Here is a 23,674-nt window from a genome sequence, read left to right as displayed (position 1 = left end):
CCGCACCTAAGGCTCCGCCCCCGCCACCCAATCCGTTTGCCGGCAGCCCTCCTCTCCCAGGCCACGCCCCGCCGTCAGTCTCAGGCGCCAGGCTCCTCCCCTGCCATCAGGCCCCCAACACCCACAAGGCCCCGCCCTGCCGTCGGTCTCGGAGGCCCTCCAGGCTCCGCCCCCTCCAGGCTCCGCCCCTGCAGCCAGGCCCCGACGCCCTCCGGGCCTGGCACCGCCCGTAGGCCGCGACACCCTCTAGGCCCCGCCTCTAGGCCCCGCCCCATTCCATCCAGGCCCCGCCCCGCCGACAGGCCCCGCCCCACTGCTAGGCCCCGCCCCGCCCCCCGGCGCGCAGTGCGGCTGCGCAGGCGTCTCAGGCTCCGAGGCCCGGGCGCCGCGGCTCTTTTGTTTCCCAGCCCGAGCCCGAGCCGGGGTGAGCTCGGTCCGGCACTCGGACCCGCAGCCGCGCCAGCAGCGTCGGACGGACAGTCGCCGGCGAGGCGCCCGGAGCCGACCCCGAGCCCCGCTGCCCGTCGCCCGCCGGCGACCTCTCCCTGCGCCCCCGCAGCCCGTCCGGCCTGGGCCTGCCCGCTCCTGCCGCCGCTGCCCCGCTACGAGCCCGGGGGCGCGCGGCCCCGACGATGCGCCCGGCCCCGGCGGCCCGACGGCGCGCCCGGCCCGGCCGGCGCGGACCCCCGGCCTCCGCCTGAGCGCCCGGCCCGGCCCGCGCCCCCGCCCGCTGTGCCCCGGCCCGGCCCGCGCCATGGAGCCCGGGCGCGGTGGCATGGAGACCGTGGGCAAGTTCGAGTTCTCCCGCAAGGACCTGATCGGGCACGGGGCCTTCGCCGTGGTCTTCAAGGGCCGCCACCGGGAGGTGAGGCCGGGCCCGGGGCGGGGGCTGGGGCGGCGCCGGGACCCCAGCCGGTCCGGCCGAGCCCGGGCGCCCCGGGGCCCCGTCCCCTCCAGCGCGCGCCTGGGCCTGGGCCGCGGCTTCCCGGCCGGGGACGTCTGCGTCGGCCTGGGGAACACGGGCGTTTGGTTTTCAGAAGCACGACCTGGAGGTGGCCGTCAAATGCATCAACAAGAAGAACCTGGCCAAGTCGCAGACGCTGCTGGGGAAGGAGATCAAGATCCTCAAGGTGAGCTGGGCAGGATGGGGCCGGCCGGGGCGGGGTGGTCCACCGTGGTGGTGCCGCCTGAGCCCCAGACCTGCTGCTGAGAAACCTGGTCTTCTGTCCTAGGAATTGAAACACGAAAACATTGTGGCTTTGTACGACTTCCAGGTGAGGCCTGCGCTGCTGCTGTGCTGGGGTGAGGGCAGGAAGGGGCCCCTGGGGGGAGGCCTGGCGGGCTTGTAGTGCCAGCGCCCCCACATGGCTTGGGTCTGGCCAGACGGGTGCAGGAGACCCCTGGTTGGTAGTGGTTGGTTCTAGTCCTGTTTGGCAGGGCATCTAGGTGTGGAGACGGTGTCGTTCCAGGCTCAGTTCTAAGGACTGCTGGGACCCTGGGACCCCCTCCTGGGCCTGGTTCCGGGCTGGAGCTTGGCTTCCTCTTGGGGTGCTGTGGGATCTCTCACCTTCTTTGGCAGACTGGGGAGGGAATGCTTGGGCCACAGGTCAGCGGAGGACTACAGGGCGGGCTGACAAGTTAACTTAACCCGTCCTGGGGTGTCTGACCCAGTGGCCGTGACCCTGTGAGACTGGTGTCCCCAGGGCAAGCCAGGGCAGCCGAGCTGCTGGCCCACCTGTCTGGGCCAGCTGCGTTTGTTGACATTGCTCCAGCTGCTCAGGCCATGGCATTGGCCAACCTCCCCTTGCGTCAGCCCAGGGAGGGGGAGGGGCCACAGGAGATTCCTTGCTGGCAGTTGGGCCTGGGCCCGCCCAGGCTGGCGGGGCGCAGGCAGCAGGGCGGTCTGGGCCCCCTGAGTTCTGGCTGGCCCCCTCAGGCCCCTGGATGGCATCCTGCGCCCAGTGGCATGGCTCAGCCTGGGTAGGGGCTGGGACCCTGGATGACCAGCTTGCGGACCTGGAACCTGAGGTGGCAGCTCTGCGGGCCAATGTGCTGACTAATGGTTTTGAAACCTGTTTACTGAGGCCACCACGGGACCAGCCCCTGACTGAGGGGAAGTTCCCGGCTGGCTGTCTGTGTTTTGGTGGCCTCCTCTCTCTCTGCTGCCTCCTCCCTCCTACCCTGGCTCTCTCGCCCCAGCCCCTTTGGAGCTTTCTTGTGGCCATGGGGGCTGATGTGTGTGGAGGGCCCCGGTCCAGTGCTGACACCAGGTACCTGGAAACCCAGGCACGGGGACATGGTGTTCTCTCGGCCAGGAGGGCACCCCTTCCCCTCCCCCGACCTCTCCTCCCTCCCTCTGCTTTCTCCTGCCTCCCTTCTTCCTCCTCTTCCCTCTTCCTCCACCTCTTCCGCCTCTTTTTCCTCTCCTCCCTTCCTCCCCATGTTCAAAAGCCTTTAGTCAGGACTCCATGGGCCAGCAGAGCTGGAACCCAGAGCAAGGAGCCTGTTACCCCAGCTGGACTGGCACACACCTAGCATGACCTCGCAGTCCCAGTAGTGACCTCAGACACACCCTGCAGCCCTCTCTCTTCGGGGATCATGCGGACGGTGGTGGCACCTTCAGCCTTAGGTTTCTAGGTGACAATCCCTGCACCCTCAGCAAACCCAGGCAGGCCCCGCTTCCCTCTCTGAACTACGCCTCTGCCTGCCCCAGGGGAGGGATGTGTCTGGCTTCTCCCACAGTCTCTGCCGCGTCCCAGCTGGACCACACACACCTGGTTGTGGGTATTGCCCACTTCCTTTTCTGAGAGGAAGTGCTTAGCAATGCCAGCCGCAGCTTCCCTGCCCAGCGGTTCGGGCTCAAGGACTGGGCTTCTGTGGTTGGCTCTGCTGGCTCTCCACACCCGGGTTCAGGCATTGTTCCCTGCATCCTTAAGACTTCTGAGACAGACACACGGGTCAACAAAGTTGCTTTAAAAATTAGGTAATATATGAATGAATGATTTGGCTAAAAAAACCAAAATGCCGCTGGAAATCATTCTTCCTTTCCGTTGTGAGAGGCTCTGTGTCAGTGGTTTCTGGCTCTTTCTGGGACAGTCTTTTATAGGTAGATAGATCTGTGTGTGTGTCCCTTCCCACTGTACCACAGCCTCTGCTCTGCACCATGACCTTTCACCTGGAGCATGCTTGGAGAAGGGTCCCTGTTACTTCACGTAACAGTAAAATGCACCCCTCCACTCCCACAGAGTTCACCCCCACCCCATGCCTTCCTAGTGGTTGCCACCTCGGAGTGCAGCCCTGTCCTGGCTCCGCACAGTAAAACTTGCTGTGCGTCCCTGGGCAAGTCATCAGATTTCTGTAAAATAGACAGCGTGGAGTTGTAGTACCACGTAAGCGTTGGCCTTTGTTGTGATGGCGGTCCTGGTTATTAGGGCTGTGTGGTATGTGGTTCCTTACCTGGAGAGTCTGTCATTTGACTTAACCACTCCCCCTGCTGATGGAAGACGGAGTTGATTCTGATATATCAGTGTGGTCACGACTGACCTTGAGCCATCTTTGCCGTGTGTCTGTCTGTAGGTGGCCATCCCAGAGGTAGAATCCCTGGGTGAATGCGAGTGTGGATTTTTTTTTTGTTTTTCTTTATTTTTTGTTGTCGTAGCAGAACATACATCAGTTCAACAATTTCTACACATACAATTCAGCGTTGTTGATTGCACTCTTCAAGTTGTGTGTTCTCATCCTCTGAGTTGTTCCTCCCCCATTAACATAAACTCACTGCCTCTTCAGTTTGTTGTTGTCGGTTGGATCCCACGAAGAGAAATCTTAAGAGAGCACAATACTCCAGGCAGACATTCTTTAAGGGGAAGTGTGTTTTTAATACGGATACTCACTGCTATCAAGTCGATTCCGACTCCCTACAGGACAGAGTAGAATGGCCCCGTAGGGTTTCCAAGGCTGTAAATCTTTACAGAAGCAGACTGCCACATCTTTCTCCCACAGAGCGACTGGCGTGTTCGAGCCGCCAACCTTTTTGGTTAACAGCTGAGCTCTTAACCACTGCGCCACTAGGGTTTCTTTAATATGGATAGCTATTGCCAAGTTGCTCTCCATGGGATGGCCCTTGAGGGTATCCGTTTCCCTGCTTTTTGCAGGTAGGTTGATTATCACACTTCTTCATCTTGGCCCATGTGATGATGAAAAATGGCATTTCCTAATTTTGCTTTTCATTTATGATGAGTGAGGTTCAACATCTCTTGGTGTGCATTTGAATATTAAAAATATGTCCCTAGGCACATATTTCTAGCAAGCTATTGATCATTTTCTTGAGGGAAGATGGTACTGTGGTCAATAGCATGGGCCTCAAAGCCAGATTTCCCTTTCTTTGAGCCCTGGCTCTGCCATTTATTTACCTGTGTGACCTCGGGCAAGTTAACCCCTTGGTCCTCCGTTTCCTAACCTGCAAAATGGAGATGATAATAGAACACCTGTGTTGTAGGTTGTTTGTGATGACTGCTTGAGTTAATGTATGTTATTTTTGTAATGTTGCTTGCTTTGTAAGAAGCATTGTATGGGTATTATTACTCTTGGTTTGTAGGAGCCTTTCATATATAAAAGAAAGAAACCTTTTGTTGGTGATATGCTCATGATACTCTTCCTCAAGTTGTCTCTTGTTTATTAAGGTTATGCTTTTCTTCTTCTGTTTGCTATAAAAAAGGGTAACTTATCAGGTCATAAGAGTGTCTGGGTGGTGGGTCCCCTGGGTTGTTCTCCTTTCTGAGTCCGTCACACCCATGGAACGGCGGCCGCAGCACCTGGCCTTCTCATCAAGGGGTAGAGCAGGCAGGCACTTGGTTTCATCCCACGTGTGGTGCACAGTATCTAGACTTGTCTTTGTCCCAGGAGAGTGGCCATCTCTGGAATCAAGGTATAGGCAGTGGAGCCTGGCTGCTCCCTGCTAAGAGTGCCAAGGCAGGAGGGTGTGATGTCCCTGGGCCTTGCTGACACTGACCCCTCCTGAGACCAGCACGCTGTCTCGCTGGTTCCCTGGGTTTGGGTGCCTTGCTGGGCTGCCCACACGTGACTCACCCTGGGCCCTGCAAACAAACCTGCCTCCTGTGAGGTGTGGAGCCCGGACTCCCAGGAGTTGTTCCCGTGCCTACGCTGGGGAGCCTTACAGGACAGGGCCAATCCTGGCTTTTGGTGAGCTCAGGACTGTGGTGCTAGCTCCTCCCTGAGGGCAGGGAGGGGAGTGCTGTGCTAGACCCGGGGCTTCCTTTCCAGACATGGGCAGCTTTGAAACCCGTTAGTGCCAGATCTAAATCTGGGGTCCAGGAGTAGGCCTCAAGGGTCCAGGCAATCCTGGACACTGCCTGTTTGTGTGTGTGTCTAACTTGATGGCTTTCTACTGTGCAATACAGCAAATACCGAAAAGTGCAAACCACAGACTACCACGTGCTTAGCAATGGCTCCAATGACCCCTTGAAGCTCCGTCTAGACCCTCCCTGCTCCCATTCTCTCTCCCCTGGAGGATCCGCTCTCCATGTTTGCAGACTTTCCTCCCTGCCAGTCTCTGGCAGTTGTGTCCATGCAGCCCCTGGCCTAGATCTCTCAGGACGGGAATCCATGGTGTCCCCGCCATGCTGTGTTTGAGAGGCTGGGCTGCACCGTGGGTAGCAGGATACCAGCCTGGTCTCTGCTGTGTCATAGCCCATCACTTGGCGTTCATGTCTACCCGTGGCATGGGGACAGTTGGGCGGAACCGTGTGACCGTACTGCACATACCACCTGGTGCCCCTGTGGAAGAGGGAGGAATAGATCCTGTGATTTCCAGGGGCTACTGGCTCCCACTCCCACCCGCTTTGTGCCTGCCTGCTGCCTCCTGAGCAAGGCAGTGTTTCCAGGCTCCTTGAGGGGTCATGCAGCCACCCCCTCCACTTCCCTGGTGGCGTAGCACAAGATCCAGGGGCAAGCTTCTGAACAAGGTCAGGGGTCAGGGTCACCATCCCCTGTCCAGGGAGGGGACGGGATGTCTAGGGAGGCAGTGGTCTGCCAGCCCCAGGGAACGGGAACACAATAGGCTCCCCAGGAAGGACGGCGGGGCCTTCTGTCTCAGAATGGGGGTGGAAGGAGCTCTGCTCCTGGGCAGCCCTCTCCCAGCAGGCCCTGGGGACACAGGCACAGGGCCAGGAGCCCCTGGGGAAGTGGCAGCGAGGTGGGCCAGCCCTTCCTTCCTGCCCAGCACCAGATGCTCCAGGCTCACCTTGTCTGTTCCCTGGCCTGCCCTGGAGGCCTTCCCCAAAGAGTCTGCTTCCTGTTGCTGCAGAATGGTGTGAGGACCCAGATCTGAGTCCTTTGCAGTCACGTGCAAGTTGTAACAATTTTCTAAGCAAATTGGAGCCACAGAAGATTTGTGACACGCACGCACTCTCACACACACACGTACACGTGTGGTGTGGGTGCCTCTGTCCTGGCCATGGCTGTGACTGGCCACCTCCTGGTGCCCAGGAGGCAGTCTCAGGAAGGAGTTAATTAGGTCAGGCAGCCCCGGCCTGCCTGCCCGCCCACCAGGCCCAGCCCAGGAGGGTGGGGAGCTGTGATCGTGGGGGAAGGTGGGTGGCGTCCTACGTGCCCGGAGGCCCGTACCAGGCTGCTGGCACAGCTGACGACGTGGGAAGCCTGGCTGAGCGGACGTGCAGCGTCAGTCCTTCTGGCGCCTGGAGTGTCTGCTCAGTGAGTCAGGGACTCCCCAAAACTGGCCCTGTGTGGGGTGCGTGGTGGTGACAGTCTCCTGGGGAGGACCTGGGAAAGCAGTCTGTTCAGGTGTCCAGACCATCCTGTGGTGGCAGTGCCCAGGTCTGGGGCCGAACTTGGACTCCGCTTTCTGGGAGAGCTATGAAACCAACTCCAGCAGCCTATGGAGCTTGATACCTCTCGGGGTTCAGGGTGGGTGTGCTGGGCTCCTCCCTGTGCAGGCCTAGCCAGTTTCTTTCTGGGGTGGGGAGAACCAGCGGGCGGGGGCTGGGTCTCAAGAGGGACCCGGGTGGACAGGGTAGGATGGGGGCAGGTCAGGTGGCCTCCTTGGAAAGGGTTGGGAGGGTGGGGGGCTGAGAGACACTGGCTGGAAGTGGCTTTGTAGGTTGGCCCCACCACCTTACGGGACAGGCAGCATGAACAGGTGGCCATGGGCCTGGCACCGGCCTCGAGACTACGTGGACTCAGGGTTGAAGCTGCCTGCTGCCCCCCATGCCAGGTGTGCTTCTTCGCCTCAGCACACACCAAGAGCTGCAAGGCTTCCCAGGATCCAGCTCACAGGCGGGAAACTGAGGCGCCTGCAGCCTGATGCCCTCACCTGTCCCATTATCTGGGTCTCCCCCACTCCCTCTGTCTGGATTCCCCATCATTTGGATTTCCCCCACTCCCTCTGGGTCCCCCCATCATCTGGGTTTCCCTCTGTGTCCCCCCAGGTGCTGTCTCTGCACCTCGCCCCTGTCGGTGCAGGCCCACTGTGCCTGGGGACACAGAGCACAGTCCAAACCTGCCCCTCAGTATCTCTAGCCCAAGATGGCTCACCCGCCACCCTTGAGCTGAGAAGGTTGGGGTGGGAGCAGGGCCGGTGCTGGCTCCCAGGCACGCAGTCACCTGGGACAGGGCCAGGGGCCCAGGCAGGTGATGGCTCAAGGCCACTCCTGGGCACCGGGGTTGGTGGGCTTCAGGACTGGGTGCTGGTACAGGGCCGGTACAGGGGGTGCCTCTGTGCTCTTCAGACTGGAGTGTGGGAATGGGGCGGGAGGGCCTGAGGGCCTCTGCGGTGGGGATACCCAACTCAAGCCAGCCCCGCCCCAACCTGGATCCCTGCTAGGCTCTGCCCAGCCCACACTGAAGGTTTCCAGGGTGTCGGCTCTTCATTCTACCTTGGGAACATGCTTCACCCCTCAGCCTGCTCCCACCCTCTGCAGCAGAAGTCTGAGGGACAGACCCATGGCACCCCGGGGTCTGGGAGGCCCATGGCCTGAGCAAGGGCTACCTGTCTCTCCAGGTGCAGGTGGAGGGGCGGCCCCTGCGTGACTGCTGGGGTAGCCTGGGCCTGGCCCTGGGTGCTGGGACAGGAGGCTGTGGGGGACGTGCCCATGGGAGACCATATCTGGGGGAGGACGTGTCTGGAGGGGGCCTGTGAGTGGTCTGTACATCCACATGGGTAGGGGTTGTGACTTGGGCTTGCAGTGCCCCCTACCGCTCACTGCCTCTTCTGTGTCTTCTAGGAAATGGCCAATTCCGTCTACCTGGTCATGGAGGTGAGTGCCTTGCTGTGAGGACCGGAGGTCGGGCCTTCCCCAGGGACAGGACACACTGGGGGAGGGCAGGAGGAGGCCTCCCATCACCATGTGTCCCTGAGCTTAGAAGCCAGCCTGCTGTGAGCCAGAGGGACCATGCAGGATGTTCTCCCCCTGGATTGCTGCTGAGGGGACAGCCTGGGGGACCTCGGGCCCCAGGTGCAGGCGGTCAGGGTTGGGGCAGCGTGGGAGGATGGTTGCCCATGGGCTGTCTGCTCTTTTGTAGTACTGCAACGGGGGAGACCTGGCTGATTACCTGCACAGTGAGTGACTGCAGCCAAAGCAGCCCGGGCCACCTGGGGGGATGGGACGGTTGGAGTGGGGACATAGTCTTCACCTTAGGGCCCGTGGTCCAGGGATAGACACCAAGCGAGACATAGTGACTGTGGTGGGGAGCCCAGGCTTGGAGGATGGGGGTGCAGGCGGGGGGAGGGGACCCATTAGGGTCCAGGCTGGAGGAAGGAGGGGAGGGGACCCACCAGGGTCAGGCTGGAGGATGGGGGGGCACCCACCAGGGCCCTGGCTGGAGGATGGAAAAGGGGGACCCACCAGGACCCCGGCTGGAGGACGGAGGGAGGGTTCCACAGGAAGACCGAGGAGGCTAATGTAGCAGGAGGAGGAGGACCGAGGGGCAGGGTGAAAGAACAGCTGAGTGAGGGGGTGGTGGCCTGGGTGCTACAGGGTGGGTGTAGGTCAGGGCCGAGGCGGGACCAGGCAGGGCATCCGTGCCTTCCTTGCAGGGTCGGCCCCCAGCGAATGCTTCTGAGTGGGCGTTCAGGTGGGATGTGCTGATGTGGGGTCAGGCGTGGTGGTGGTGGGACACGTGGACAGACACATACACAAGCATGTACATAAACATCCATGCACGTATGCGTGCACACTTATGCATATATATATACACCCACACACGTGAACACATCTGCACCTGAGGCCAGGAAGAGTCCTGGGCTTGCGCAGCTGGATGGTCAGAAGGGAATCCAGTGGGGCCAGTTAGGGGTCAGGAGCTCCGATTGAGTCATGTGCCAGGTCCTGGCCCGAGTGGACATTTGGGGTCCCAGCATGCATGTGGCTTTTGAAGCTGGATGGGATCGCAGGGAGGGAGTGTTGATCAGGGACTCTGGATGCCTCCCAATCGAGGGCACACTGGCTGGTGCGTCCTTGTGGCAAGGACAGCCTCTCAGGGCGGGAAGGGTCCCTTGGAGGCCCCCCATCCTGCTTCCAGTCACCTGGGACGCTGAGCCCTGTGAGAGGCTGCCCACAGGCCCTGTGCTCCATATGGTAAAGACATGCCCTGCTGAGCCTACCCACACTCGCTCCCTCCCCCGCAGCCACCTTACTGCCTGTGGGCACCATCACCTCTGGCCGGTGTGACCTGGCTGGCAGCCAGCGCTTATTAGGTTCCACAAGTGTTGGGTTGGTCCCAGGCCAGCCTCAGGCCCTGCCTGCTCCAGGATGCGGGCGGTTTCTGTGTGGGATTGTAGGCATCTCTGCTTTTCTCTTTAGCTCCAGTCTGTGTTTTAGGGGCTGTCCATCTCTGGGCATGGGGTCTGGAACCTGGGGCATATGGGGTGGTCTGACAGGGCCCAGAGCCTGTGTGAGAGAGGGCGTGTGCAGCCAGCCTGCTTCTGGGGGAACCCTGTCTGGGTCTCCTTTTCTGTGGTGGGCCTGGGTCTGGGAGTTGTTGTCTCTTGATGCACGTATAGGGGTGGGGTCTTGTCTGGACTTGACACAGGGGGCTTGGTGTAGACTGCGTGGTGAGTGTGCGTGGGTCTGCATGGTGTGTGTACTTGTGTGTGGTGTGTGTGCGTGTCTGTGTGGTGAGTGTGCGTGTCTGAGCGTGTGGGTCTGCATGGTGTGTGTGCGTGTCTGCGTGGTGTATGTGCGTGTCTGTGTGGAGTGTGCGTGTCTGTGCGTGTGGGTCTACATGGTATGTGTGTGTGTCTGTGTGGTGAGTGTGCATGTCTGTGCATGTGGGTCTGCATGGTGTGTATGGTGCATGTGTGTCCGTGGTGTGAGAGAGCATGGTGTGTGTGAGGGGGTCTGTGGGGGGTGTGTGGTGTGTGTGTGTGGTGTGTGTGCATGTCTGTCTGGTGTGTGTGTGTGTCTGTGTGGTGTGCGTGCTTTCACCTGCGTTTCCCCCTCCTGTCCTCCTCCTTGGATGCCCACCATGTACTAGGGCATCATAGCCTCGTGGGATGTGCTGCCCAGACTCCCCTCCTGTTCCCCAGAACCACGTGGTGGACCTGCTGGGGTCTCTGGGAAGAACAGCCTCCATGGGCTCCCTTCCTGCCCTGGCCCCGTAATCCCCCGTGGAGAGGAGGGGCCGATGGGGAGGTGTGTTGGGGTGGAGCCCACAGAAGGAGCGGGGCTAGTGGGGGGCAGCTCAGGCAGAGCAATGGGTGGACGGTGTCGAGGTGAGAGGCGTGCAGCTGGGGTGCGTGGCTGGGCCAGCTCCCAGGAGGGTCACCCAGGGCTGGGCAGGGGCCGCGTGGAGGGGTGCCCGCCCCTGCGCTGAGCCGTGTCTCCCTGCAGCCATGCGCACGCTCAGCGAGGACACCATCCGGCTCTTCCTGCAGCAGATTGCGGGCGCCATGCGGCTCCTGCACAGCAAGGACATCATCCACCGCGACCTGAAGCCGCAGAACATCTTGTTGTCCAACCCCGGCGGGCGCCGCGCCAACCCCAACAACATCCGTGTCAAGATTGGTGAGGGGCCGCGCCGCCTCGGGGCTGGGGCTGCGTGCAGCGGGGACCCGGCGCGGCCCCTGAGTGCATCTCTGTCCTCACAGCCGACTTCGGGTTCGCACGGTACCTGCAGAGCAACATGATGGCGGCCACACTGTGCGGCTCCCCCATGTACATGGTGCGTCCCCGGGAGGCTCGTCTGGGAGGGAGGAGGCTCCGTGGTCCCCCTGGGAGGCCCTGTCCCCCTGGGAGGCACCGCGGGGAGTCCGCATTGGCTGCTGCTTGGTTGGCCCGTTGTCATTGGTCAGTGCCCGGACGCTCCCTGAGGTCCTGCGCCCTCACCCACAGGCTCCTGAGGTCATCATGTCCCAGCACTACGACGGCAAGGCGGACCTGTGGAGCATCGGCACCATCGTTTACCAGTGTCTGACGGGGAAGGCGCCCTTCCAGGTGAGCGCCGCGGGGGCCCTGTGTGGGGTGCAGTGGTTCTCGGGGAGTGGGCAGGAGCCAGAGCGCACTTGCCGGGTCCTGGGCCCGGTGGTATCATGCTGGGTGGTTCTCGGGGAGCGGGCAGGCGCGCAGCAGTGTGCTGGTTCCTGGGCCTGGTGGTGTCATGCCCCGCGGTTCTCAGGGAGCCGGCAGGAGCCAGAGCGCACGTGCCAGGTCCTGGGCCCCGTGGTGTCATGCTGGGCGGTTGTCAGGGAGCGGGCAGGAGCCAGAGCGCACATGCCAGGCCCTGGGCCTGGTGGTGTTATGTCCAGCGGTTCTCGGGGAGCTGGAGGGCGTGGGGCATGTGTGCTGGGTCCTGGGCCTGGTGGTGTCACGCGGGGCGGTTTTCAGCTTTCAGCTAGCAGGCAGGTGGTTCTCGGTGTCCAGCCAAATGAACCCAGCGCACACACGTGCCTGGTCCCCAGGTCTGGTGACCACTGGGGTGAGTGCCATTTGGAGCTCCTTTCTGTAGATCTGTAGTGTAAACAGGGAAAACCAATCTCTCAGAAGGCATCAAACCTGCCATTTGCACATGGAGTAGGGCTCCACTGGCCGCACCACCCCAATCCTGGGGTTTGGGGTCCCGTAGTACACAGAATCTATCCGGGCTTCCTACGGGCAGCCCCAGTGGCACCACAGTTGGGAGGGGGAGGACGAAAGCCATGGTATCCTGGGCTTCCTGGAGGAGGAGGCAGGCATTTGTGGTGGGGTGGGGACAGAGGCTCCCAGACTGAAAGCCAGGTGGGGCAGGTGTGGGTGGAGCAGGGGGTGGGTCTGGAGCAGGGCAGGAGGAGGCTCAGCTGGCATTCATGTGCCCTCCCCCTCACAGGCCAGCAGCCCCCAGGACCTCCGCCTCTTCTATGAGAAGAACAAGACATTGATCCCCAGGTAAGTGGCTTTTTCTAGGCAGGCTGGGGGCTGCCTTCAGCAGAGCCTCTGTCAGGCTCGGTTCCTGGGCTAGATTACCTGCTAATCCCGCCTTGTTAACCCCCGCCCCCAGCATACCCCGGGAGACCTCGGCCCCCCTGAGACAGCTGCTTCTGGCGCTTCTGCAGCGGAACCACAAAGACCGCATGGACTTCGGTGCGCCACCGCCCCAGGCCCTAGCTTGTCACCAAAGATGATTGTGTGCAGTGTCCCTGTGTGGCCGCCTCTAAGCTGGAAAGTGGCATTCCGGGGTTCCAGGCTAGAGCCCCTATCTTCAGCCACGCAGGCTGTAATGCCCGAGTTTGCAGCCATGTCCCCCAGACACCCATGAGGCAGGGGCTGGGATGGGAGGTGGGGTCCAGACGCACTTGAAAACACCCATGAATTGACCTTCTCCTGCAGATGAGTTTTTCCATCACCCATTCCTCGATGCCAGTGCCTCCATCAAGAAGTGTGAGTTCTCAGGGGTCCTGGGGCTCCAGCGGAGGGCCTGTGGGTCTCCCTTCCGTGTTTGCTGAGTCCGGCTTGGCACCTTAGGCCGGACTACCCCATGTGCCCACCCTGTGCTGGGGGAGGGGCAGGGAAGGGTTTGGGGCCTTGGGCCACAGCCCTACCTAGGGAGTCAGGGTACTCGGCACGGGGCTGTCATCCAGCCTGGGTGACCTCGGTCGGGCTTTAGACCCCAGGGGCTTCCAAGATCTCAGTGGATGTAGCTGCTGCAAGCTTGGGAGGGGCAGGACCTGGGGGTGGCTGCTGGCTGCTCGTTGCCCTGGCAGTTGGGCCTCTGAAGTGTTAGCCCAGGCCACAAGCCCTGCCTGGGTAAGGGTACAGGGCAGGGTGCACTTGGAGGGAAGGTGAGCCATCCCTGCTTCCCAGGTTCTAGGTGGCTCTGTCCTGGGTGGGTGGCCAGCACCCACTCAGCCTGGTGGGAGCCCCAGGCACAACAGGATGGTGTCACACTAACCCCCCCCCGCTAGCCCCCCCAGTGCCCGTGCCCTCATACCCCAGCTCCGGCTCCGGCAGCAGCTCCAGCAGCAGCTCCACCTCGCACCTGGCCTCCCCACCGGTGAGTTCCAGTCCCTGAAGTGGGGTCTTCTTAGGCACAGGCAGTCCGTGAGGGTGGCGTGCAGTGACTGCCCCGGAGGGTCAGGGCCCCCAGCCTGGTCCTTGTGAGTCAGAAGGTGACTGTGAGGGCTCATGTGTGCAGCCCCGTCTTGGCCAGCACCGGGGGGCACCAGGGAGGGGTGAGGGTGTTCCCATTCAGTTCCAGGTGCTGCCCAGGCCTGCTCACTGCCATCCCCTTGTTCAGTCCCTTGGGGAGATACAGCAGCTGCAGAAGACGCTGACCTCGCCAGCCGATGCCGCTGCCTTCCTGCAAGGCTCCCGGGACTCGGGCGGCAGCAGCAAGGACTCATCCTGTGACACCGATGACTTTGTCATGGTCCCAGCCCAGTTCCCAGGTGTGGGGACGGGGACGTGAGCAGTGTGGAGCCCTCAGGGCGGAGGGTGGGGAGCGGGGAGTGCGGCCCGCCCTGTGGGTGCACCTCCTGAGGGTCCCTTCTGGTCCCGCCTCAATGTGTCCCGACCCACAGGTGATCTGGGGGCTGAGGCTGCCAGTGCCAAGCCCCTGCCAGACAGCCTGCTGTGCAGCGGGTAAGTCTCCACCCCACCCTGCACTCCGTCCGTCTCCATCTCGAGTGGGAGCAACGACGGGTGGCGCTCCATCTCCTCTTGCCCCACCCTGGGAGGGGGAAGTGGTTGCCTTCACCCTGCCTGGGAAGGACCAGAGCACTTGTGCCATTTAGGGCCCCTCCCGGCCTCTCCCCCTCTTCTTTCTCTTCCTCTTCTCCCTTCCCTTCCATCTCCTCCCAGCCTCCCCGCCTCAGCTCCTGGCCTCCCCTCCCCATCTTCCTCCTCCTTCTCCTCTTCTTCCTCCCTTCTATCCCCTCCTGACCACCCCTTCTCTTCTCCCTTCTCAGCCACCCACTTCCCTCCTGACCTCCCGTTCCCTCCACACCCTGCCACTCCTTGCCCTACCATCCCTTCTGTCCCCCCCACCATTCCTTCCCCTCTATCGCTTCCCTTCCCCTTCTCTCCCCCTAGCCATCCTTCCTTTTCTCTGTCTCCCCCTTCTGTCACCTATCCCTTCCTGGCCCTGTTCTCTATGCCCCCTCCCCCGCTTTATCCCTTCCTGGCCCTCTTCTTGATCTCTCCCTCCCCCCCCCATGCCCTCCTCTTCTCCCCATCCTCCTGGCCTTGGCGTCTAGCTCTACTCTGGGAGGAGGTGGGGAGGGTCCAGATCTGTGTGGCACCTTTGGCCTGAAAGGTTGCCCTGCCTTTTTCCTCTGTACCCCCCAGGAGCTCACTGGTGGCCTCTGCTGGCCTGGAGAGCCACGGCCGGACCCCGTCCCCGTCCCCACCTTACAGCGGCTCACCCAGCCCCTCAGGGTGAGCGACCTGCACTGTGGGCAGGCCTTGGGGGGTGGGGGTGGTGGCAGAGGGTCACTTGTTCCCAGAGAGGGGTTTGGGCTTCCCTCAGCGTCATATCTGCCAGGGGGCAGGGGCAGTGCCTAGGACCTGGGTGTTCTCCTGGCCTGTCTCCTGACCAGCCCAAGGCTCTGGGGGATGTGGATTGCTGTGTCCGCCCACTGTGACTGTATCTTCTCCCCCTAGCCGGGCCGGCCCCTCCAGCAGCAGGTATGGTGTGTCCGTCCCCATCCCGGTCCCCACACAGGTGCACAACTACCAGCGCATCGAGCAGAACCTGCAGCTGCCTGCCCAGTACATGGCGCCCCGGTGAGCGTGGCCAGCGCCCCACCAATGGGGGGTGGCATTCCGGTGGCTGTGAAGCGCCCGGAGCTCGCAACATTTGCACATTTTAGAAAGTCTCAGCAGATGGGAGTGAAGGTGGGAGGGAAGGGCGCCGTCCCCGTTAGGCCCATGCCTGGGCCCCCAGGGCAGCAGCTGTAGGTGGGAAGGGTGAGGAGCTAGCCCCCATGCTCCCCTGATGAGGGCCTCTGTGAAAGTGGCAGTGCTGAGGCCCCCTCCTTGGCCAGGCCCAGGCACCACTCACTGCCGGCTCACCCACCTGCCCGCAGGTCCACTGCCATCCGCAGGTCAGACAGCACCAGCCCCCTGGGCTTCACCCGGGCCAGCCCCTCGCCTCCATCCCATGCTGAGCATGGAGCCGCCCTGGCCAGGAGGTTCTCCCTGGGTGGGGCCCGGCCCTATACACCTTCACCCCAAGGTGAGACCAGAGCCCTGAGTGCGTCTCCTGGGCTGGGATGAGGGGTAGGGTCAGAGGACAGTGTCTTTTCTGGCTCTGATCTGGTGCACTCATCTTTCTCTTTCTTCAAAGTTGGAACCATTCCCGAGGGGCCGGGCTTGAGCGGGGCGCCCTCTCCTCAAGGAGCTGAGACTCGAGGCGGCAAGTTCCCGAGGCCAGGTGGATGGGCTCACTGGGGGCGGGGCGGGCAGCAGGGGGGCCTGGACAGGTTGGCATGCTGGCCAACTGCGGCTTCTCAGACCAGTGAGGATAAGCCGTGAGGTCCAGTGATGAGGTGGTGGGGCTGGGCCCCTGGTTCTGTCCCTGCTGCAGAACGGAGTGCCTGGGCAGGTGTCTGAGTCCCTCCTGCTGGTTCCTCGGGCGTTGTGGGCATGGAGGGTGATGAGAGCCACCCCCCGCCCCCAGGCTCCTCTGTACCTGAGCACTCGCCCCGTGCCGCTGGGCTGGGCTGCCGCCTGCACAGCGCCCCCAACCTCTCGGACCTGCATGTCGTGTGCCCCAAGCTGCCCAAGCCCCCCACAGACCCGCTCGGGACTGCGTTTGGCCCCCCGCAGGCCAGCCCCCCGCTGTCAGCCTGCCGGCCCCTGCGTGGCTCACCCAAGCTCCCTGACTTCCTGCAGCGGAGCCCCCTACCCCCCATCCTGGGCTCCCCCACCAAGGTAAGGGCTGCAGCACACAGGGCAGGGTCCTGCTCTGCTCTGAGCCAGAGGCAGTTGGGGGCACTGGGGGGAGCTGGGTCATCCATTCTAGAAAGATAGGGGGCAGGTATGCACTAAGGTCTCCTTCCTGCACCTGCCTGGGCCCACGACAGCTATCTGCAGCCATCTGCTTGGCCCAGACCCACAGGGGAGGCCTGTATGGGCCACTGCTTCTGGATGCCCAGAGGCAGGCTGAGGCTTCCCCCAGACCTGCTCTGAACATGTCTAGCCATCTGTCTGTCTAAGGGCTTGCCAGCCCCTCTGTCGTCTCTTGGCTGTGGGGCTCCCAGGATGGAGCTGGGGCTGCTGCTACTCCACTGCTGCTGACTGACCTGGCCGTGTACCCCACGTCTGCGCCGCACACCCACGCCCCAAGTCTCACTGCCTTGTCTGCAGCTGCTTCCCTGGGGCCGCACTGAGTCGCCACAGTCTAGAACTTTTACTTTGTGGCCCTCTGTAGAAAGCTTGCCAATTCTTTCTCTCAATGTAGCGAGGGGTGGCCTTGAAAAACCCTAAACTGGGTAAATCAGGGACTTCCTTTTTCTCAGTTTGTCAAAATGGAAAATGGGGCTACAAGTATTTACCTGAGAGTGTTGTTTGAGGGTCTGTTGTAATTAGAACAGCGACTAGCGCAGAGCAGACAGTTGTGTGTGTGTACAGGCGTCTGCAGACGCAGTCTGTGAGGGGCCAGATGGCGTGCACTTTCGGGGCAGAGCCTGGTCTCTGACACTTTTTCTCTTTTACAAACATATACTTACGTGTTGGTGGCCTCACAGATGCCTCTCAGCGTCTCGTCAGGGCATCTTCACTGATCCCTCTTGAGTTTTAGATTTTTTTTTTATCATGTGGGGGTGCTGTGGATGTTGGCTCTCAAACCGCCCTGTCCTCCAGGCCAGCCCCTCGTTTGACTTCCCCAAGACACCCAGCTCACAGAACCTGCTGGCCCTCCTGGCCCGGCAGGGTGTGATGGTGGCACCCCCCCGGAACCGTACACTGCCCGACCTCACGGATGGGGGCCCCTACCAGGCACAGCCGCTGGGCCCCGGGCTGCGGCCCCCTGAGGAGGCCAAGGGTCCCTTCGGCAGGTGAGCAAAGGCATGAAGGGTGGGGACCGGGTGTGTGACTGTAGGAAGTATGAAGGGTAGGGACCGGGTGTGTGACTGTAGGAAGTGCCCCTATACCCAGCCTTGGTTTGCCTATCTTTGGCGGGGGGGGGGCGATGACAGTGGCACCTCCCTTCAGGGGAAGGGGACAAGGGGGGCATGTGTGGTGAAGACAGCCTCCCCATGCAGCCCTGTCCCGGCTCCCACCCTGCAGGTCCCTGAGCACTGGCCGCCTCACTGACCTTCTTCTGAAGGCGGCCTTCGGCACCCAGGCCCCGGACTCAGGCAGCACCGACAGCCTGCAGGAGAAGCCCATGGAGATTGGTGGGTGCACTGGGCTGTGCAGCACTCCCAGGTGTGGGTCAAGGGGCTTGCAGCGACCCTCAGCCCATCTCTTGCCCTCCCAGCGCCCTCCACTGGCTTTGGAGGGAACCTGCACTCTGGGGCCCGTGCTGGGGGTGCCAGCAGCCCTTCCCCTGTGGTGTTCACCGTGGGCTCCCCCCCCAGCGGGACCACACCACCGCAGGGCCCCCGTACCCGCATGTTCTCAGGTGAGGTCTCACCCAGGTGGCGAGTGCATGAGAGGGGGCTGAGGGGATCCTGGGGTCTCAGTTTTTTAGCTACTGTGTTCTTCTCTCCTGCTTTCATGTTGGGATGTGGCTGGGTCCTGGAACTTGGAGCGGGCTGGAGTTGGGGGCAAGGTCTGGGTGTCCTGGGTTTATGTTCCCCTCCTTCCATGGCCTGGCCCACTGTCCTGGGCACCCCTTACAAGGGTCCTTGGTCTGATCTCCCTCCCTCTGTGCCCTGGCCCACTACCCTGGGCGCCCTTTACAAGGGTCCTGGGCCTGATCTCCCTCCCTCCGTGGCCCGGCCCACTACCCTGGGTGCCCCTTACAGCAGTGTCTCCCACAGTGGGCTCTTCGGGCTCCCTCAGCTCTGCTGGCTCCTCCTCTGGTCGCCACCTGCTGCCTGGGGCCTGCAATGAGGCCGCTGCCCCGGAGCCTCCTGCCCCAGGACACTGTTACAGCTACGTCGACCCCATTGCCGCCAACCTAGAGGGGGTTGTGACCTTTGAGGCCCCCGACCTGCCTGAGGAGACCCTCATGGAGGTGCGCATTGGCAGCTGGGGTGGGAGGCTGGGCCGGGCTCCATCTTCCTGGTGGGGAGCACACCTACCCCTGGACCCCTGGCTGTGGGGACCGTTGCGGCAGGGAGGGACTCTGTCTGACCCCCTCCCCACCCCACTTTCCCCAGCAAGAGCACACGGAGACCCTGCACGGCCTGCGCTTCACGCTAGCCTTTGTCCAGCATGTGCTGGAGATCGCTGCCCTGAAGGGCAGTGCTGGCGAGGTGGCTGGCAGCCCCGACTACCAGCTGCAAGAGAGCCTGGTGGCCGACCAGATCAGCCTGCTGAGCCGCGAGTGGAGGTACGCCGTGCTGCGGGCCTGAGGGGAACATGGTGGGGCAGTGACGGAGGCCCTCTCTGATGCATCCCACCCCCCAGCTTTGCAGAGCAGCTGGTGCTGTACCTGAAGGTGGCAGAGCTGCTGTCTGCAGGGCTGCAGACAGCCATCGACCAGATCCGGGCCGGCAAGCTCTGCCTGTCGTCCACTGTGAAGCAGGGTGAGCACATGGAGGTGGTAGCGCAAGGGGGTGCTGGGGATGTCCACGGGGGGCCATGGGGGCCCACACTGCACAGGTCTGCCCAGGGACGGGGGCGTGAATGGAGGACGCCCCAGAAGACAGGTGCCGTGGCTGAGGCAAGGGTCTTGGGCCGGGCCAGGGTGGGATGGGAGGGCAGGTCTGCAGGGCGTGGTCCACCTGGGCGCTGCTCTGAGGCCACTCGTGGGGGTGCGTAGGGCGCTCTCTCTCTGTCCCCAGTCAAATGCGCCTATACGGCAGGTAGGTGGGGTGGGTCCCTACTCCCCCAGCTCTGTACTGATGTGGGTAGGCGCCCAGCTTGTCGTCTAGGAGATGTTTGTGGTATCACCACATCCCCTGCTGACAGAAAACCTGCCAGAGTGTTGAGCTCCCCCTGCCCCTGAGCCTGTGGGCTCTGGGCTCCCTGCGGGCTGGGTCATCCCCTGCCCTCTTGCTACCCTGGGCCTGGTGGGTGGAGGCGGTTGCTGCCCACCTGCCTGCTGGCTGGCCCGGGTCTCCCTCCCTACTGTCCCTGGATGGCAGTGCTGCGGGCCCACAGCTTGGGCGGAGGGAGGCCTGAGCTAACTGTGTCCCCGCCCCACAGTGGTGCGGAAGCTGAACGAGCTGTACAAGTCCAGCGTGGTGTCCTGCCAGGACCTGAGCCTGCGGCTGCAGCGGTTTTTCCTAGATAAGCAACGGCTCATGGACCGTGTTCACAGCATCACGGCAGAGAGACTCATCTTCAGCCACGCTGTGCAGACGGTGCGGGCTGGTGGCTGGGCAGAAGGTGGTAGCTGGGCTGTCGGGAGGGCTGGGGGGTGGCTGGAGGGTCAGGGCTGGGCTGAGCCTCCCTCTTTCACGCAGGTGCAGTCTGCAGCACTGGACGAGATGTTTCACCGCCGTGAGGACTGTGTGCAGCGCTACCACAAGGCCCTGCTGCTCATGGAGGGGCTGCAGCAGATCCTTGTGGATCAGGCGGACGTGGAGAACATCGCCAAGTGTGAGCACGCTGGACAGGGGTGCAGGTGGGTGGGTGGGATGGCCCTGGCCCTGCGTGGGCGCCCTTCATGCTGTGCCCCTCTGCAGGCAAGCTGTGCATCGAGCGAAGGCTCTCGGCCCTGCTGACCGGCCTCTGTGCCTGACCCCAAGCCCCATGCTCCAAGGCACTTGGCACTAAGGTGTGGATGCTGGCCAGACTGGTCTGGATGAGCCTGTGGGGCTTCACTACAGGGGACCGGGTGGAGGAGCCAGAGCTGGGGACTGGATGCACCCGCGCTGCCTGCCCCACCTGCCGTCGAGGTCCAGGCTGCTGCTGAGTCCCGACAGGCAGTCAGTCCAGAGACTGGTGGAGCTCACGGCCCAGAATCCTAGAACTCCTGCTGCCCACTGCGGGCACGGGCACGTTCCTCGAAGCCAGTGTCCTGCCTGCCCCGCGTGTGCAGTGAAAGGTGGCCGGCAGGGCAGTGCAAGAACCCAGGGTGTGCCTGCCTGCTGCCAAGCAAGGTCCCACAAGGCCCTGGATACAGCGCTGCCGACTCGAAGCCAAAGCTGCTGTCCTGGGCACCTGGCGGGCCACCCCTAGCTCCACTCCTTCTCTGGGACCCCCGAAATCCTACCAGCTTTGTAACCCACGAGCACTTTATGCAGATAGAGGCTAGGGACAGAAGGGACCGCTGGAGTGCGGCCTCTGTTCCTGGTGTTGCACTACAGGTCTGTGTACATACCCATATACATACGTATACGTATAAGTAGTCTGTGTGTGCGCGTGCGCGTGTGTCCGACTGCACTATGGCTGGGATTTGCCGGCAGGCCGCCAGTGTGGAACCCCGCCTTTCCAGAGGACAGATGCAGTCGTGTAGCCCATGTTCTTTGAGGACAGACGGTATGAAGCGCCGTGCTCTCGAGGCCCAGGACTGGCGTCACCACCTCTCATGCTTCAGTCTGAAGCCCGTTTTGTTTTCCTGCAGTTTCTTTGTTTGTTGCTTTAATTTTTTAAAGAAGAAAACGTGTAGGTGTTCAGGAATGTTTGGGGCGGGTGGGGGCAGGACAGGGCCGGGGCTCTGCTTTGTTACTGTTAGACACTGGGTATGTCTACCTGTCCCCCCATATGTCTAGCAGCCCTGCCCTGGCCAGCGCCCACCCCCTGAACGTAGGGGCAGGGGAGGGTGTATGTTTGTGACTGGAAGACATGCGTGAAAGGCCTCCCTGTCCAGCTCTGACAGCAAGTGCTGACGTCCCAGGAGTCCTGTCCCTCTGGCTGGGCCTGGTTCTGGGGCCAGGGACCTTGGCTCGGGTGAGGACTCCAGGTTCCCATGGCCTGGCCTCCTCGGCTCTGCCCAAATCACCTGAATTGTCCTGAGTCATCTGTGGTGCCCACAGCCCCGGGTGCGAAGGTCACACCTTGGTGTACAGACAGAGTATATGTACACATATATTTTCTTCTTTTCAATACTTGAAATGTCGCCACTGTGCTTGGGCCTAGAAGGAAAGCCCGGACTTGTTTCCAGTGACTGCTCAGCTGCATGTGGTGTGTTTACAGAGAAGAGCTTCTGAGGCTGTTGTATTTATTACAGCTGTGTGGTCTTCCGGCACCTTGGCCACACGGCCTGTGTGTGCTCGTGAGTCCTGTTCCCCACGCAGTGGCGCTCTGTCCTGGTCTCTCTTGAACACGGATCTTGTGTGGTTTTTCCCCTTTTTGGTTTAAATTGTGTCATACCCGTTTATGGAAATAAACCTTTGCAATTGTTGACTTGGTAGTGTCAGTGCTTGTGGTCAGTGGTGGCTGTCCCCAGTGTCTCCTCCCTCCCTGTCTGATCTGTCCCCAGTGGGTGTTCTGTCCCTCTGAGATTGGGTTGGGCTGGGCCGCTTCTTTCCTTCAGCACTGAGACCCCGGGGCAGCTCCCCACATGTCTGGGGTAGGGTCAGGCTGAGGGGTGGCTAGTGGGCTCGCTCCTGTGTCTCTCCTTCCCCCGCCCTGTCCTGGCAGAGTGGCAGACACAGCTGAAGCGGGGGGAGGGGCCTTGGGGGTGGGTCGCTGTGGGCTGGAATGGCTGGCTCATACCATACCTGGTTAAGCTTCCTGCACCACCGAGACCTCCATGGCTCTACGTGCTTGCTCCCACTGGCAATGCTGAGGGGTTCCAGTTTCTCCACATCCTTGCCAACACTTGTTACTTTCGATTTTACTGTTTTTGATGATATGCGTCCTAGTGGCGGTGAAGTGGCAGCTCACTGGTTTCGATTGCGTCTCCTGATGGCTAGTGATGTCCAGCATCTTTTCTTGTGCTCGCTGGCCATGTACAGGTCTTTGGAGAAATGTCCATTCACAGCCTGTGCCCATTTTTTCGTTGGGTATTGGTGAGTGGTAGGGATCGCATTTTTTAAACTATGTATTGTTTTTATGTTAAAAAAAAAAAAAAACTTATTTAATTGCCCAAAAAGCACTGCCCTCAGTATGAGAAGCAAAAGTTCATATAGAGGTAGCATCGTAGATGAAGTGGTAAGTGGATTCTTAGAAGTTTGGGTCCCAGAGGGTCTGTTCCAGAGGTAGCGTCCCAAAAGGCATGAAAGTGTCTTTCTCTCCAGACGAGAGCTCCATGGCTGGGTGGGAAGATGTAGTCAGAGAAGTGTCCCTCGGACTATGCATAGTGGGCGTGAGGGCCACAGGTTTGGCCCCACGGATGCTGCCCACCTGAGGGTAGGGCCAGGGCAGTAGATGCTCTGATCCTTTCTGCCAGAGCGCAGCTGCTAACAAAAAGGTCAGTTTGAATCCACCAGCTGCTCCTTGGAAACCCTGTGGGGCAGTTCTGTTCTGTCCTATGGGGTCGCTATGAGTCATAATCAACGACAACGGTTTATTTTTTTGTTGGTATATTAAAGGTCAAAACTAGGGGTACAACCATTAAGGAATGTCCCGGCCCCAAGGCCCACGTGGGCCGACTCCAGGACTCATTTCCTACTGCTGTCTCTCCTCTCGCTCTCTACCCATCCCGGGGGTTTCCTTGGGGTTTCTCTCACTGCAGACCACGTGGGCACGTCCCCCTGGTCCAGCAGACTCCTGCCCTGTGGGACTGCTGGAGCCTGGCACCCTTCAGTCTCAGGGCCTTTGCACTGGCTATCGCCTCTTCCAGGAATGCTCTCTGCCTCACCAGATTCAAGCCTGTGGCGGGCAAAAGAGGCTTTGCAGATGGGATCTTGAGGTGGGGAGATGATCCTGGATTACCTGGCTGGGCCCCTTATCATCACAGGTTCCTTATGAGGGGGAGGCCGGAGGCTCGGCGAGGAGACGTGAGGATGGTGCTCTCGCCGGGGCGGGTGGGACCAGCTAACCTGGCTGTTACTGGCACATGGCTGCATTCACAGCCTCAGACCTTAGAATGAAGCTCGGGGCCCCCACGACCTGTCCCAAGAGTCCAGCCAGGGCCCCTTGAGGAGCGTGAAGGCCCGCCCCGCCCTGCCGCGCCCCGCCCCGGCCACGCCCCCGGCAGTCCTGCCCCGCCCCACTTACAGGGCCTG

The 23,674-nt window shown here is 61.6% G+C and overlaps 1 protein-coding gene across 4 annotated transcripts; it reads left to right on the top strand.

Annotated features, from left to right (window-relative positions):
- Nucleotides 1-691: 691 nt before the first annotated feature.
- Nucleotides 692-21,906, top strand: ULK1 (unc-51 like autophagy activating kinase 1). 4 transcript variants are annotated; one of them, XM_049865958.1, is made up of 28 exons: nt 692-865; nt 1,038-1,130; nt 1,233-1,274; nt 8,259-8,291; nt 8,557-8,593; nt 10,863-11,036; nt 11,120-11,193; nt 11,364-11,465; nt 12,334-12,392; nt 12,505-12,587; nt 12,834-12,884; nt 13,409-13,497; nt 13,741-13,891; nt 14,024-14,084; nt 14,790-14,879; nt 15,105-15,227; nt 15,530-15,678; nt 15,790-15,876; nt 16,123-16,376; nt 17,307-17,500; nt 17,733-17,842; nt 17,926-18,069; nt 18,431-18,627; nt 18,773-18,945; nt 19,023-19,141; nt 19,764-19,921; nt 20,024-20,159; nt 20,246-21,906. In XM_049865958.1, the coding sequence occupies exons 1-28, from the start codon at nt 755-757 to the stop codon at nt 20,299-20,301; spliced, it is 3,150 nt and encodes a 1,049-aa protein (XP_049721915.1). In that variant the 5' UTR covers nt 692-754; the 3' UTR covers nt 20,302-21,906. The 4 variants fall into 4 exon arrangements, with proteins under 4 accessions (XP_049721915.1, XP_049721914.1, XP_049721913.1 ...); XM_049865957.1 differs by having other exon boundaries at nt 15,488-15,678; nt 15,790-15,858; XM_049865956.1 differs by having other exon boundaries at nt 15,488-15,678.
- The last annotated feature ends 1,768 nt before the right edge of the window (nt 21,907-23,674 follow it).

Source organism: Elephas maximus, chromosome 22, assembly GCF_024166365.1.
Source record: "Elephas maximus indicus isolate mEleMax1 chromosome 22, mEleMax1 primary haplotype, whole genome shotgun sequence".
Taxonomy (NCBI): Eukaryota; Metazoa; Chordata; class Mammalia; order Proboscidea; family Elephantidae; genus Elephas; species Elephas maximus.
The sequence above is the reverse complement of the archived record's forward strand: the minus strand, read 5'-3'. Positions and strand labels throughout refer to the sequence as shown.

Excerpts from the sequence above, each read along its gene's own strand:
- ULK1 (XM_049865956.1), top strand. The coding sequence starts at position 755 with ATGGAGCCCGGGCGCGGTGGCATGGAGACCGTGGGCAAGTTCGAGTTC. Across the intron at positions 11,037-11,119 it reads CAACATCCGTGTCAAGATTG|CCGACTTCGGGTTCGCACGG; the intron begins GTGAGGGGCCGC and ends CTGTCCTCACAG. Across the intron at positions 18,628-18,772 it reads CTGAGGAGACCCTCATGGAG|CAAGAGCACACGGAGACCCT; the intron begins GTGCGCATTGGC and ends CACTTTCCCCAG.